General features: G+C 37.1%; 1 protein-coding gene across 7 annotated transcripts in view; it reads left to right on the forward strand.

Moving 5' to 3' along the window:
- The window catches only part of Nol4 (nucleolar protein 4), a 331,009-nt gene that overhangs the window by 251,995 nt on the left and 61,563 nt on the right, over window positions 1-17,451 (forward strand). For 5 of the 7 annotated variants that reach the window (XM_048442653.3, XM_048442655.3, XM_048442658.3 and 2 more), the window contains exons 7-8: window positions 1,420-1,599; window positions 2,321-2,512. In XM_048442653.3, coding sequence (XP_048298610.1) covers window positions 1,420-1,599; window positions 2,321-2,512 — 372 coding nt within the window. The remainder of the gene's footprint in view (window positions 1-1,419; window positions 1,600-2,320; window positions 2,513-17,451) is intronic. The other 2 variants (XM_085700071.2, XM_048442654.3) reach the window with 1 other exon arrangement.

Here is a 17,451-nt window from a genome sequence, read left to right on the forward strand (position 1 = left end):
AAAGAGGAGGAGAGGAGAAGAAATGGGGGAGAGTGTATTGAACTGTAAACTTTATCTCCAGTTCTTGGCTTCTGGTAGAGCTGAGCACAAATAAGTATTTACCATTGACTTGATGTGACATGTTTGTTTGACTTTTGGGAAGCTGTTTCTTTGTCGGAAGAATTGGGATAATGAAAGCTCCTCGTGGGATAGATGTAAATACAGAGACACCCAGAAGGCTAATTGTAAACACTAGTTCTTTTCTTTGTCATGAATTCAAGATGTTCATTATCTGTTTCATGGTACTTGATAGCCCAGAAAATTTCCGCGTCAATAATAAAAACCCGTTACAGAACGGTCATCTTTAAATTCTCCTGCATCTCTGCTTAGCATCTGGACAGCCTTTAGTAACTGCTGGTATCAGCGGGGCCATCTAACCGTCTGTTGTCGAACAACTTAGTGCTCAGTTAAGCTCCTTATCACAATATACACACAGATTTCCCTCCAGGCCCGTTCTCCCACATTAACTCTCAAATTACTTACTAGATCCTAAGAAAACATATGAGATTAGATAAAAGTTAAGTATCTCCAAATTACAAATAATCTAAACTTATTTACTTGATGTAGAATGATCATATTTACATACATACACATGGGATCTTGAAATGATACACAGGACTCTACAGAGGTTATCAACTGTTAATATGTAACGTTGAATTTTAAAATATCTAAATTTTCAGGTTTTTAATTATGCTGAAATGTGCAGAGCATGTGCTAACTCATGTGGTTTTAACTTTCCTCTGACCTAATAGTTGCTAAGGTGTAGATGCAATAAATTTACCAGCTAGGTGGAAGCTTCATCAAATTTTACTGTATGGAAATAAGATGATATTTTAAGATACATCATAGATAGCCTACAAATCTATTTTTTAAAGTATCATACAACTAATCCCCCTATTCTCGGTAATATTTTTAAAATTTTTGCTGGACAATTTAACTAAATATTCTTATTCTACTGTTTCCAGTGTGTTCAAAGAAAATTGTTACAGCATATTGGTTACACACTGAATTCTTATCTACTTTCAGCAATATGACTCAATATCTCCATTGTATATTAATTACATATTGCTCCTTTTATTAATATAAATATTGAGTGGAAAGAGTAATTACTCTTGAAGCACTAAGTTCAATAGACTTTTCCGGAAAGGTGGAATTGTTTGGTGCAAGCAGCTATAGACACTTGAAATGTTACAGGTGTAATGGAGAAAATGAATTCTTAAATCTATTTGAATTAACTTTGATCAAAAATTTAAAATGCAATAGACCTAGTGCTACCAAGTCATAAACATGATTTTCATGTAACTATTGGAATGTAAACAAAAGCAAAAAGTGGTGGTGCGGGCAGAGGACTGAAAAGTGCCCTTGTCGTCCTCTCCTCAGTCTCCAGCACACAGCTACTCCAGCTACGACTCTGGCAAGAATGAGAGTGTGGACCGGGGTGCAGAGGACCTGTCACTCAACAGGGGAGATGAGGATGAAGATGAACATGACGAACACGAGGATGCTGAGAAGGTGACCGAGACAGACGGTGTGGAAGCCGAGAGGCTGAAAGCGTTCAATGTGAGTCCCCCACATCGTGTGGCTGTTCTGACCACTTCACCTTCATGCCGTTGCTTGTTGGTCAATGTGACTATTCTAGAACCATCTTTGTTTAATTTTGAGAAGGATTTTTAAAGTATGTGAAACACTCTTTGACGAGCAGACACCAGAATTGCTGCTGTGTTTTGTTTAGAATTTGAAAGCCAAATGGGTGCTGAGAACTGGAATGTGTTGTATGAGTATGCAGGGGTCAAAGGGGGCTCAACTTCGTCCTCAGATGGTTATGCCTGTTTGTCCTCAGTTATTTCCTTTGTTCTCTTAATTGTGCATGACAAAAGAGTCAACTGTTGATTCTCAGAGATGAGTCCACTGTGCAGTGTGGCGATGTCTCAGTCCCATTTATCACTAAAAGCAGATGTAATGGGTGCTCAGATGTCCTGCTTCTACTGTTATTTCCTGATTTTTTTTCATTTTTTTCTGTCTGTTTGTCTGTCTGCTTTCCTCTATCTCCCTATCCTTCTCTCTTTCTCTCTCTATATATATATTTATATACTTAATTCAGCCATTTAGAAAAATCTTTAAAAGAGTGTTTGCTTAAAATTTCTGGCTTTCCATTTGCAAAATTCTCCAGTGCATAAACCAGAAAAAGACTAATTTTCCTCTCGGTAATCAAGACAGGAAGCTAGTAACAGATGAGAGCAGCCCTCCAAACCCTTCTCCTCTGTCTCCCTCTTGCCAACAGATGTTTGTCAGGCTGTTTGTAGATGAAAACTTGGACCGAATGGTCCCAATCTCTAAGCAGCCCAAAGAAAAGATCCAGGCTATCATTGACTCATGCAGGCGACAATTCCCTGAGTATCAAGAGCGTGCCAGAAAACGTATCCGTACTTACCTCAAGTCCTGCAGGCGGATGAAAAGAAGTGGTTTTGAGATGGTGAGTTATAAACTGAACACAGCCCTAGATTCCATCCAAACCCCACATGTAAACCATGGCACTATTTTGTTTCCATCTTAGTGTCTTTCTGTTTATTTTTCCATAATGTCAGGTCAAAGGGGTTTTCATTTGCTCGTGTTTCTCCCCACTTTCCTTTTCATCCCCCCCAAGCATTTATCCCCTTTGTTTATATGAAAGGACTCTCTTGGGAGACCAGTGCTCACAGAACCATGTGATAACATTTCATAGAAAATAAAGATAATACGAGAGAAAATCAGGGAGAAGCCAATTGTCACATGTCATCTGTGTTTGTTTTCTTTCTGTTGCTACTCAAGTGCATGTGAGGTTAAGGAGTCTTCAACTGAAAGTATACTTGTTGCTGTAGGTATGTGAAAATGCCTGTCTTTGGAATGTAAGGAAAAGAATGCATGTGCTGTCTAACGAATGACGAACTTTAGAAACTAAGATGGAGAAATGAAAGTCCTCAGGTTTCAAAGTAAATGCTTGTTGCTCTAGGTATAATAGCCTCACGTGATAAATGAGGCTGTACACCATTCTGTTCTATTGTGCCGGTAGGAGTTGAGTTTGCCTGACATTGTTTACTTTGGGGTAGAAACTAGTGAACAAAATATTGTGAATTTCCACTGTGTTTTTATCTACACAAATCCAATGAACATTGACATTGTATGCTTGGCGTTCCTCACATTTCAAGGTGTGTGTGTGTGTGTGTGTGTGTGTGTGTGTGTGTGTGTGTACTCAAATGTTAGCTGCTTTATTTCTTTCAACAGTTACGGGAGCTCCAGCCTAGGGCTCAGCACACTACAAGGCAAGCAAGCACTCTATCGCTGCAATACAACTCCTGCCTTAGAAGTATTTTAAAAACTTTAATCATTTTGTTTTCTCTCCTCATACCTGAAAAGACTAAATAATACTTTAGATCACTAGTATTTGTGATGGGTTGAAGTTGCTAACGAAGAGACAGGTTTCAAAGTATGGCTTTATATTTGGAATTTCATGGAGGTAAATTCTTATGAAATAAATGACAGTAAAGGCAAGCCCATCTATTGTCAATTTTCAAATTGCTCTCCAAAGCAGAGCTGTTCTCTCCTTTACTGGAGAGTACATGCTGAGCTCCTACTTAGGGGTTCTGCATCTTCTGCATCCACCACCTTCAACTATCTGCTTTGGGTAAGTTGTCTCTCATGCCTGTGCTAGGTTCCCCCTCTGCAGACCACAATCACCCCAGCGCATAGTTCTGGGAGCAATCGTATCTGCTAGTACAGACAGTGTTTCCTAGAAATCCTTGCAAGTAATTTCTGACACAAAGTAAGTCTTCAAAGAATCTGAAACAAGAAAACAGTATCACATATTATTGATTTATCATCCGAAGGAAAGTTTCTCGTGATGTTTTTATTCAGAAATTTTAGAGCCTTTCAAATACAAATGTAGTTCTTAAGATTTTTATGTTAAATTCAAAGTTTGCAGTACACAAATCATTTAATAAACAAAACGGTCGTACTGAGTATCTAGATGTAGATAATATAGGTAGCAGAGGGCAAAAGAACATAAGAAACTTACCAGAAGAACAGGAACTAGTTTCTCTGTTATAGATTATCTAATTACTGTGTTACACATAACAAATGCTGATAAGGAACAAAAGTGATCTTCCATCACAGAGTTTATTTTGATATTGGATTTAAGCTCACTTAACAGTTTTGGTTTTGGCACAAAAACCCAGTTGCTGGAAAAGAGAGTTGGCTCATGCTCTCCAGCCTAGGATCACAAATAAAATTCCCATTGTTAGCTAAGCATATTTTAGCTTATACTACCCATATTTTCTTCTTCTAATAAAAATGAAAAATAAAAATAGCATTTATCAATGTTATTTTTACAAGTATCTGACACTACTTATATTTCAATGAGATTTAGAGATTCTATCCTTCTTTAAAATTCTTTTTTCTTGGTATATACTATTATATTAATCATTCTTTAAAGGAAAGAAATCATCATTGTACAGAATTTATAATTTTTCTAAGATCTATTGTAGACACGGCATCATATAAAATATTGTTATTTTATTGATTGCATGTATTTGCTTAACACGGGTATCTATTTAGCAGAAATTTCTGCTGTGTATGAAAGAAAAAATTAATACAAAGTCTAAGTTTTACATACTAAACTTAAACACACTACAGAAAAACATTTAACCTTTAATATTTTCCATCTATTCAGCTTTTGTTTATTCAATGTGTCTCATATAAATAGAACTTCAAAGGTAGCAGGGAGAAATGTGACACACTCAGCTTGTTGCTAAGGAAAGACTACCATTTCCTGATCATGATTCACTGAGATGACCCCTTGTCTGACATGCAGTGCTCAAATGCAAATTGCAGGACTCGCTGTAGCTGCATCAAAGATGTAGATGAAAATGGATTCTGTCACTTAAGCCATTACTGTCCTTTCTGTTACTGAATTCTCCCTAGTATGGAACGCCTCCTTGGAGATGAGAAGCGCACTCTTACATAGGCACTCTTGAATGTTTCTTTCACTTTCTCTGCCTATTTCCTTACTATGAATAAGGAATTTGAATAGGATTTCATTCTTTTTAACAGTCATCCCTATCTTACAAGAAAAAGAGGGAAAAAAGAAAAAAGTAATGAAAGAAAAAGAAAAGAAAAAGAAAAAGAAGGAAGAAAAAGAGAGGAAGAGGTATGGCTAATGCAGAGCATTTAAAACTAACAAAAATACACAATCTTAACTTTTAAATGTTATGTAAGATGACCTTCAGAATTTTAACATTCAAAATATTAAAACAAAAACAAAATAAGAAGAAACTCAGTCGTTTTCAAAATAAGTATATTTTTATGTGCACCTTGTTCTATAGGATGTATCAAGTCAATAAGGAAATCAACTCATTTTTAAATACATGTAAAAGGTAACTATAAAGTGTAGGCATATTTTGAAGGAGATTGGGTACCAATCAATAGACTTAGTTCTTCATTTACTTGGGGTCCCTGGGACCAGCAGCCCCCAAAATTACAGAGAAACCTAAAACCTCTGGATTGTGAGTTTCTTGTTGACTTTATGAAATCCAAACTGAGATTCCTACTTTGTGCTTTATCACAACACAAATAATTGAGGATCTTAATGTTCACTCTCTTTTTCTGCCTCTGTCTATACAAAATCTATTCCTGTTTAATATTCATGTGATTTTTGTTGTCCACTGAATTTAATTAGAGTTACCTGCATGAATATAGATGCCTAAGCAATTATGTACTTAAGCAAGGGCCACTAACCAGTGACTACACCATTGAAGAATGTGACTGTCCCTGACACAGCAAGTATGATGTGACTGTAGGTCCTAGTGAGCCCCTTCCCTGTCCGTGATGGAATGCTGATGGACCCAATCTTGTACAGGTCTTGTGCCTGTAACCAATGATGCTCTGAGTTCAACAGTCATGTCCTGAAGACCTCTTTCACAGAACTCTCTCCCATCCTCTGTCCCTACGATGCTTTCAGCTACCTCTTCTGCAATGCTCCTTGAATGACGGAGAGGGTGATATCGATGTTTCATTTAGGGCTGAATACTCAACAGTTGTTTATTCTCAGTACTTTCACCAACTGTGAGTCTATACATTGACTGTCATTTTGTGCAGAAGGAAGTGTCTCTGGCCAAGGACATCAGTATTAACCTCTGGGTGTAAATGTGGATTTTAAAAAACTGAAATACTTTTAATCAGCTTCATTAAATACATTAAACAAACATTAGAATATATGTACATAACTACATATATGTATATATGCATTTATATAAATATATATATATATATGAGTTTTTCTTTTCCTAGAATTATCCAGACCTAAAAAAAATCTTGATTGATTTAGTAGAAAAAAAATTGTGCTGTGTTCTGCATAATGTTTCTAACACATGACTTAGAATCACTAAAAAATTTCCGGGTCACAAATTGCCACCAAGTCCTTATCATCAAACTCAAACCCTAGCATCTTAAGCATTAGAAATAGAGTAGAATATAATATAATAGAATAGAATAGAATAGAGAATAGAATAGAATGGAAATAGAATAGAGCTTGTTTAATGAAAAATAAACCTAATAATTTTGATCCAGGGTCCAGTCAGTATTCTCAGACTGTAAAAACTCAGTGAGTTAAGCAGCCACTAAATTGAACCTTCGAAAAATATTGTGTGTTAAATTGTTATTGATTTCTACTGTGTGGCTTTGACCCTTAAGTTACTTCAGCAACTGTTCTCAAGAACAGGAGTTAGTCATTCCAGGAAATGAATCAGCTTCTCCAAAGGGCTGCGATCTTAAATTCAATAATAGCTAGAGCAGAAACTGACGCGAGCAAGTCTATAAATAAGACAGGATTGATGCCTACCAACATTCCTCTTGTACTAGTTCTCACTTTTGTTTCCTATATTTGCACGGAGACCTTTGTTGTTTGGACATGCAAGTATTTCTGTAAAACTCACATGAAAATATTTAGAAGAAATACAGTAAAAGTGGCTTTTAATGCAATAACCTCTTCTATCCTCAATTGTGTCCTTACTGATGTAGTCCAAGTATCTTAGATATCTGAATTCAATGACCTCATCTTCTTGAAAAAAAATCACACTCCTGATTGTTTAATGAGACTTTCTTTGCTTGTGGAAATAAGTCTTATTCAAGTTTTTTTTAATATAAAATTTTGCTGAAGATGCAATCCACATAATTACTACATATGCATTCTAAAAGACTTCATTTCAAAAGATTCTCTTAGAGTTTGATGCAGGCAGAAGTCCTCACCACCAGGGCTATTAATGTAGTCTCTTCATTTTTGGCCCTCCCTGTTAGGAATTCTGAGCAAGATGTCGTCAAAGTCTCAGCAGTCCTGTGTCTGTGTCTCTGTACATACTTCCATCTTAGTTAGCATACCTGCTTTAGGGGGAACATTAGGCAGCAATTTTTAAAAGAGCAAGGAAACAGTGTAACTCTGAAACCACCAGAAAGTGATCCTTTAGTGTTAAAGAAAATCTGGGTTTTAAGTAGTGGTTTCTATGCTTTTCTTGTGCTTGGCAAAGGCGACACAAAGCAAAAACCTTGCTTTCACTCCCTGATGATGTATCACAGGCTACAGTGGTGTCTCCTCTTCACTCTCAAGCACGGTTAACAAATGTGTATCAAAAGGATGGGTAGATGGTTGAGTGAGAAAAAGTCCTAGTCTCACAAGTCCAATGACATGAATTTGATCCCTAGAACCCGTATAAAAATCTATCTACGGGATGCACATCTAATTTAACATGCCAACAGCTAAACAAAGAGAGGAGAGTCAATGGAAGCTCTTGGCCTAACTGGTTCAGTGTGTGCTGCACAGCAGATACAACAAGAGACAGATAGCCTGTGCTCAAAGGTAGGCGAGAACTGACCCCTGGAAACTGTCCTCTGACTTTAACCTGTGCCTTCTACACTGTTCATCTGCTCACTCCATCTCGTTCTCACACTCTCCCTCTGTCTCTCTCTCCCTCCACACAATTAATTAATTAATATACCTTAAAGTGATTCTTAAACTCAAAATTCTATCAACAATATCGTTTACCCAGCACACTGGTTCTTAGCAACATCTCTGTGGCATCTTTATACTTTTAACAATTTACATTCTCTTTCATGTTACATGAACACACACATATTCATGTATGTATGTAATTTATGACCAATTCCTTAATAGACGCTAATTAGTGATCACATGTGATTTGAATTTTCTGACTGCTTTCTATGCCCTTTCCATTTTGTAGTTGTCAGGTCCTACTATTGCAATCATATAACAGAACACACTGTGGGCTGTTTTCACTTGATCTGAGAAGTTCACTCACAACAGTTAATTTGATGGCAAACTATAATATGCTCCTGAGTAATTCTTATAGCTTCCCTCTGTTGTCACAGATCTCTTGCATGTACACCTTCAACGGTTTCTGTCAGTGAAGCCTTTATTGGCATAGACAACTTACATCTTAGGCGTTCCCTGAATGGCCTACACGGGAAGTATCAACACTTGAGGCTGGGTAAAGAGATGGCTGACTTGGCCGAGTTCCTGCTTCACAAGCACAGCAGTCTGTGGCCAGTCCACAGAATACATGAAATACTGCTGGCTCAGTGCTATGTTCTCAAAACCAATGTGTATGTCCCCGGGGTTCACTTGTCAACCAATCCAGTTACTTTGCAAACTTGGAGCTGTGAGAAATCCTGTCTTAAGAGAAAATGGGTGGTGCCTCCAGCATGTACACACACTGGTACACAAACACACACCATGGGATTATCTAAAGTTTCCTGTGCATTCCACTGTTTTTACAGAATCAGGGTCCAGCCTTATTTCCTCTGAATACATCATCATTCCGCACCTATTCCCTTCCCCATCCACCTCCTCAGAACTTTGCTTTATCACCCATAGGAGGCTATTACATGCTCTGTTTGATCCATTGAAAATGAGGACTTCTGTCCATAGACACCACTTCAGCTTCCTCAGAACACGTTACCTCACAGATTACAGCGTTCATCAACCATTCTCACAGCATTTGTACTCTGGCTCTTACTTCCCTACTACTGGATTGGCTCTTGGGAAGGACATGCGACTCCTTTGCACCAAATCCTACCTTTGTATCCCCTACATAAATGCCAAGCTCTTTATCTATTGCTCCCCTGCCTCCCCATTTACCTATATTTTCTTTGGGGAATTGCATTTTAATGTGTACTTGGTCATGGACTCTATGCCACCCTGAACACAATTGCAAGTTTTTCTCAGTGCATGGTACTCTATTCTACAGTAGAGCAACAGTCTTATAGAGGTTTGGAATTTCATTCAAATGCTGATCAGTTGCTGCTCTAGCACACTGGCATCCATACTTTTTATAACACATTTTCTCCATGGATACTTTATCTACCAAAATGCTACCTGCCACTTCCTAGTTGGTTTATGTTGGATAACGTTGCCGTTGTCATTTTCACCCCTGCCTAAAAATTCAGAATGAGATGCTATCAGTCACTGAATACTGTCATTCTTTCTGTGGTATATTTCCAAATAAGCACAGCAGTGTCCTATTTTTCTGCTATTTTAGTTTCAGTTCTTCATGTCTTGTGCCTACCTTACTGCACAGTCTTCTAGATTGACTCCTTGCTTGTACTTTACACAAGTCTGTGTATTCACTCTCCTGAAACAGAGTAGAATTAATATTATAGAAGCCTGAATATTTTCACAGCTTCATGTCTTTTTTAACAAAAATAAAATCCAAAGCTATAAAAGTAAAATAATTGATTTTTGAAAAAGGTAAGACTGGTGTGGTGGTGCACAACTATAAATTCTGAACTCTAGGTGGGTGCAGGAGGCTTAGGTGTTCAAGGCTGCTCTCCTTGATATTTAGAGTTCATGGCCATCCTGTTATCCATCAGATGATCGACCTTGTCTCAAAACTAAAACAAAATAAAGCAAAACCCAAAGTACAAGCAATGAATGCGGGAAAAAGTGGCTATGTAGTTTAGTTAGAAAATGCTCTACAGAAACATTTGAAATCCCTGAACCTATTTCCCTTGACATCTCTACAAACACTTTCATATTCACTTGCGAATCAATGCTGCCAATGAAATTGGCTTTCTCTCCTAATTCAGATTGCTTCTAGGAACTCAGCACTAAGGAGACCCAGTCTATGGCCCCTGGATCTTTGCTCATAAAGTGCCTTCCTCAGTTTTGGCTTCCAAAGTGTGCAGCTTGCCCATCTCAAAACATAGTCTAAAACCCAGATCTTAAACATAACCTTTTGAAGCCAGGATATTTGAGTTTAATTCCTGTGTTAGTTCAGTTCCTCTAATTGGATCATAAGACTCAGTTTTCTAAATGAAATGGCCATTGGGTCATTATGTGTGATAGTGTTTGTAAATGTTTGACCGACAGTCACGTAATTATCTACTTTTTCTTCTAACACCGTCAAGTGTTTTTTTTTCAGACCACAGTCTATCATAGAGAATTACTGTTGCTTTCCATAATATTTAGTCTCTTGTTTTGTGGATTTTCTCAAGGATTATGGTTACCCTCTGCCCATTATTTCCTACATGTGTTTGAGTTAAATAATAATTATATGGCAATATATTATATATAATATAATATATTAACAAATATACCATAATTATTATTTAATTCAAATGTATTTGTCACAATTGCTCATCATGGAATGACTTAGTTTAAACATGAAGTTAAGTATTATAGAATAACTCCTACCTATACCCCTCATCTTCCCATTATAGACACAAATACTGAATAAAATATGAATTAAAAATATCTATCCCAAAATAAAAAACCATTAATTTTTAATAAATTTTATTATTAAATAATAATAAAATTATTAAATAATTTTTAATAAATTTAGAAATTTATTAATTTCTAAACTTGTAAAAAAACTAAGAAGAAGCATACTAGCACAGTTTAAAACACTTACTGGAATAGAATTACAGCCCAGAAGACAGAGTCAGAGAACGTGGACAGAAAAGATTGGGACTGGAGGCTGAGCGATCATCCAGCTCCAGAACAATCAGACAGGAAAGCACACTGAGAACTGTGTGTGAACGAGAGACCCTCCCCACAAAGTAGCTGCTACTTCAAATAAGGGGAAGAAGCCTCCATTCCATCTTCCAGAAGTAAAATTGCCAGGCATTTTATGCATTGAAATTAATACCCTACTAGGTGAGTCAAATAGAATGTAAATGTTAGTCAAGGAGAAAAGGGATAACCAGAATCTATAAATAAGAAAATTCTTTTCTTGTAAGAAGGTAGACATGGAGGAAAAAGAACCTCGCCATAATAAAGAAAGATCAATTTAGCAATCCTGAGGAGAAAATAGAAAAAGAAAGGTGCAATATTTTAAGGACCATGATGGCAAATTTTCTGAATTGATTAAACCACGAAGCCTAACCAACCAACAAATAAATCAACTTCGTACCTAATACTAATGCAATAACACAAGAGCAGCACCAAAAAATCTTTACATTTACCAGGAAGTAAGAACTTTTTAGAAGAGAGATAAAGACCATCGTACTGATCATACTGAAGACATGTCCACATGATATCGGAAAGGCTTGTAAACTAAGAAAAACATGCTCCACAGTTTACACTTTGCTTTTTTTAAAAAAAGCAAATCTCCATTTAACTTACAAATTAATATTGATTAAACTCCATATTTATTGTGAGGACGGAAAAATAATAGAAAAAGCAACCAGTTTAAAAAAATACTAAAATTTCTTCTCACAAAGAAAGGTCAGGGCAAGGAGAAAAGTGTACCCAGGAAACAGTGGATGATTATCAGCACTGATGACAGTAATTAATGGAGGACCCTGATTTTATATCCAGTGGATTTGCATTCTACAGTTTGGCAAATTGTGGGACTTGCATCCTTGTACCTCAACTTCCTCATTGGATAAAATGAAATGATAATACTTATCATAAAGATGAAGACCAATATCGCTTGAAATAAGAGGTGTCAAAGTTCCTGCCTGGCTCGTGAGAGTGTGAAATCATATCTTAGACCTCAGGTTAAATCCCGCTCTTATAAATCCACCAGGTGTCTCTACCCAGTGAATTAATAAGATTGGACCAGATGTGTGCTCATCTGATAAATCACTTTTCTAAAAGTAATCTCCAGTCTCTTTCTTCTACTTGAAGATTTCACCTTCTGTGCGTCTTCTCTAGTTTTGTCTTATTGTCGTTACCGATACAGTCTTAGTTCCTGCAGTTCCTGACTACTGTGCTTTTGAACTTGTGTATCTCTGTACCATCCCCACCATCTTCCAGAGTACTCCTGAAAGCTAACAAACTGCATTCAACTGAATTAAACTTGTTGAGTGAATGAGAGAATGAATGAAAAGATGTTAAATAGCATGTTACTTTGCAATGGAAAAGAAGTGAGAGGTAAGTAGCTTTCACTCTGTGACATGCTTCAGTGTCTTGGAAGTTAATTTCTAAAACCTGCTGCTAAGTAAAAGTCAAGACTCATACATTTAAAAATTAAATTTTTCCTCTAAAGACATTTACATGATACTTATTTTTAACTCCTCTTTGACTTTCAACACATTGATTTTTATTTTTATATAAGTGGTAAATATTGTGAATTAAGTAGTTACAGTAGTGACCGTCTGTGAATAGAATCAGTGTGTAGTGAGTGGTGATGGGAAAAGGTGCCATGATGTACAATTCTGTGTTGTTACCAAATGTTTGCAGATGTAGGTGATGTTCCTAGTGGAGACTAAAGTGAAGGGTCAACCAGTTAGAATGGATAACATGGTATTTTCATTATCTTGCATATTGGTCAGTTCTATTATCCATTGGCATTACTCAAATACTGCTGCTTTGTAGAAAGAGCAGTGGGCTGTGTCCTGCCACCTGGCTCCCAGATAGCTTTACCTGAAATAATTATATGGAAACTGTATTAATTTAAACACTGCCTGGCCCATTAGTTTCAGCCTCTTACTGGCTAATTCTCACATCCTGATTAACCCATCTCTAATAATCTGTGTAGCACCACGAGGTGGTGGCTTACCGGGAAGGATCCTAACTTGGGTCTGTCTCAGAGAGGAGAGTCATGGCGACTGCCTGACTCTGCTTCTTTCTCCCAGCATTCTGTTCTGTCTACTCCACCCATCTATGTTCTGACCTATCAGGCCAAGCAGCTTCTTTATTAAGCAATGAAAGTAACAAATAGACGGATGACCCTCCTCCATCATTTCCCCTTTTTCTGCTTAAACAAAAAAGAAAGGTTTTAACTTTAACATAGTAAAATTACATATAACAAAACAGTTATAAAGCAAGAATTACAGTTACAATATTTATATCTACTTTATCTTTTATCATAACTAAGAAAAACAATAGCTATCTATTTATTCTTCAACTCCATCAAAGACTCCAGAAGGATATAATATTACCTAGTTAAACAAGAAATAAGCAACTTCCAAAACTCTAGAAATGACAGAGACATCTCGCTGCCTATACAGTCACCCAAAGTTCTTTTGTACTGTTGGGGCATCCATCTTCAGCCTTCAGGTTCATAGTATCCAGCAGACATTTCCATGAAGCAGGAAATTTCAAAGGCAGTTCAGTCACTATCTGCTGTGTCCTGCAGAATGTCTCGCAGACTCTTTCATGAAGCAGGAACCCCAAAGAATCATGTCACCTTTAGGCAAGTTCAGCAGTCCTCTCTCTGTGGGTTCTTTGTGTCCAGTTTATACAACAGTCCAAGCAAGAGCAGTTTGTTGCCCAAATGGCTATCAAACTCCATAAAGAGCCTCTTCGATGCTCATCTTCCTCTTGAAGTAGATTGGTGCTGCCAGGAGCAGATGTGTCTCATTGTCATGAAAAGTCCTAAGTTATTAAAACATTGCATACCATACTCTGTAGTCTTTGAAAGATATGAAGAATGCCTATCTTACTGAAATATATCTCTATATATCTAGAAAATCTAACTAACATGACTACAAGCTTGACTATTATTGATGATTATTCATTAACAACCTATATTTTCTAATTATACATTACATTTTTAAAATTAACTACACAGTCACAATACCTTAATCAAGAGCAGAAATACATAGACATATAACAAAATTGACCTTAAAATCCATACCAATGCAAATTATTCATATCTATATCATATCCCCCTTTAAGTGTAAAAGAACATTTATAAACAATATATGGAAATATGGGTGCAGTTATTTCTCTCCAAACTTCTTCCTGCTGTAGAGGGATGCTGTTAATTAGGTCTTTTATGGTGCATCCTGTGTGAAGTAATTTTTTGAGGGTATTCACAGTAACCTTTCAGGAGGGCATGGTCTGTCATACCATATTGGGATAGAAGCAATCCACAGGGTCTCATCCTCTGTGAAAACAAAATAAGGACCTCCTTTCCAAAGCATCATATTCTTAGACCCAAATTCTGAAGTCATTATGCCCTTATGATATCCATTCTGGTTTACCTTGGCAGCCTATATAATGAAATGTCTCTCTGTACTTAGATCCTTCACAGTCAAAAATTTTAAAGAAAACACAATAATACAAAGAATCCAGACTCTCTGTGAATTTTCCATTTTTATGTAGCTTATTTTCCTTTATTTCTTTTAATCTATAACTATCTGTACACTGTCTCTTTAAAGACTTTACCCTTTTTCTTTAAGGCATTAACTCTATTCTCTATATTCTTTTTCTTTTCTCTCCCAAGCCTACGTACAGTCATCCAACACTGTGACCCATTTAGAGGTCTTTTATATCTGAATCTGTCCTATTGTGAATCTGTAATTCTTTATTATCCAGGAGCACTTCTTAAAATGTTAAGCACTTCTTAAAAACTTAAGTTGCACCATGTAGAGGTAATACGGTAATGCCTGTGTCCTTCCCAGTCTAAACCTTAACTGCACTGTTGTTATGATAATTATGATAGTTTCTCCCTGAGTTCAACACAGTTCAGCATGGCCAGCATGGAGAGTGGAGCAGAAGCTGCTCCTGCCTTAGCCATTTGGTGCCCCTGAGCCGCGCACAGTTCCAGGCACACAGCAAGTCCACATTGCCATCAAGCAAGCAAGCATTTTACTCCAAGTTCTCCATTCAAAAGCTCTGTCTCCTGCAGGAGCCAGACAGAGATCACGATGGCATTTTAAAACAGCCAGTTTTTTCCTGCTGCTGAGTCAGGAAAATTTCTTTAGGGCAAGCCACCCACAAACAGCAAAAAGCTGTGTTAAACTCTCTCTCTCTCCTTTTTAAGCCCTCTCAGGTTTTTAAGTGGATTTAATTGGCCATGTTGGGTGCCACTCTGTAGAAAGAGCAGTGGGCTGCGTCCTGCCACCTGGCTCCCCGCTAGCTTTACCCAAAATAGTTACATGGAAACTGTATTAATTTAAACTGCTTGGCCCATTAATTTCAGCCTCTTATTGGTTAACTCTCACATCTTGATTAACCCATTTCTAATAATCTGTGTAGCACCATGAGGTGGTGGCTTACCGGGAAGAATCCTAACTTGGGTCTGTCTCAGAGAGGAGAGTCATGGCGACTGCCTGACTCTGCTTCTTTCTCCCAGCATTCTGTTCTGTCTACTCCACCCACCTATGTTCTGACCTATCAGGCCAAGCAGCTTCTTTATTAAGCAATGAAAGTAACAAATAGACGGATGACCCTCCTCCATCACTGCTATGAGTGAAGCTGCAAGACATTAATTTCCAATTTATTCATGAATTATTGTTCATGACCAATAATATTCAAAAATCAAAGTCAAGACATATGAACCATTAGTTCATAAATGAAAACTCTTACTTGAAGTATATGTGGTGGTTCATGTCTGTCATTTCAGCACTAAGGGACCATGGAGAGGGGTTACTGTAAACTCATGGCCGGCATCCACTACAGTAAGGCACTGTTTCAATACATCCAGAATGAACAACATAAATTAAACTTACAATAAAAGCCAAAATGCCAATTATTTTATATTATATTTTTATTTAAACTGTAGTTTTAAGTTCCTTTGAACTTAATCAAGGTTATTTTCTAAAGATAATGATGCCAGTTCTTCCCCCTTAAACCCCTGGCCACAGCTGATGTTTGACTTCCTTCCATTCTCAGCTGTGTTTCTCTGTAGTACTTTATCTGTCAGTTAGTTCCTTTCTATCTGCTGGAAATGTTGTCCTCAGCACTTCTGAAAACTTGCAACCTAAAAGAAGTCCTCTATTTGGAAGTTTCAGGTCCGCTGGAAAAACACTGAGTCACCTCACCTATTTGAGTCATATGCTGACCCCTTGGGCCAGACCCTGGGAATTAATCAATGAACTTCCATAACTTCCTGACCGATACTCAGGAGGCCAGGTGAAATCAGTACAGCTGTGTTGCTTGTCATTTTTATCAAAACTATATTAATGGCACTACTAAGAACAGCTAAAGTACGATTTTCACCACATTCCCAAGCCTTGGTTTAAAATCTTAAATTACCTGTAGTTCAGGTTTCAAATGACACAGCCCACAGACCATGGTGGAATCCACAGACCATGGTGGAATCCACAGACCATGGTGGAATCCACAGACCATGGTGGAATCCACAGACCATGGTGGAATACAACTGTTTATTGCATGGCACTCGGAGTCTCTGCACCCTGGGAAAACCGCATAAATACAAGTGTTTTAGACTTTCAAAACATTCACAGAAATCTGGAATAACATTAAATATCCATTTTGTCATATAAGTTTATTATAATGTTTTGAAAAATACTTCCGAATTCCTGAAAACAGAGTATAAATCTATTATTGATGTTTTAAAACCTGTGTGTTAGACACTGTACTAGTACAAGCTAGAATAGAAGTTATAAGCCTTAAAGTTTGTATATGTTTCTCTCTGAATTTTATAGAATTTTTGACTTATAAAATTATACCCATTAAACATATTTGTTGAATAAAAGAAGGTAGTATTAGCTGGGCTGTGGTGGCTCACACCTTTAATCCCAGCACTCGGGGGGGCAGAGGTAAGCAAATCTCTGTGAGTTCAGGGCCAGCGTGGTCTGTAGATTGAGTTCCTGGACAGCCAAAGCTACACAAAGAAATCCTGTCCTAAAAAAATAAGACAAAACAAAAAACAAAACAAGCAAATAAACAAACAAAGGATGATACCTGGTTCAGTTCAATACAGTCAATAAACTATCTCTGTAATACTGATGTCTATGAACCATGGAGCCCATCAAATAAAGGGGGCCTTTTAGGAGCTTAAATTTTTACGTAGCTTTTATGATTATGCCTTTTTGCATTGATATACCATTTGGGGAAATAGTGTGTGTTCACATCAAATAAATAGCATGATCCTTAATAATGATTTTCTTCAAGTAACCAGAAGAGAAGGGAAAATTCTTAATTCACAGACGCTCCTTAAATTTTCATCACTA

The sequence above is a fragment of the Myodes glareolus genome, chromosome 13 (assembly GCF_982192425.1).
Source record: "Myodes glareolus chromosome 13, mMyoGla1.1, whole genome shotgun sequence".
Lineage (NCBI taxonomy): Eukaryota > Metazoa > Chordata > Mammalia > Rodentia > Cricetidae > Myodes > Myodes glareolus.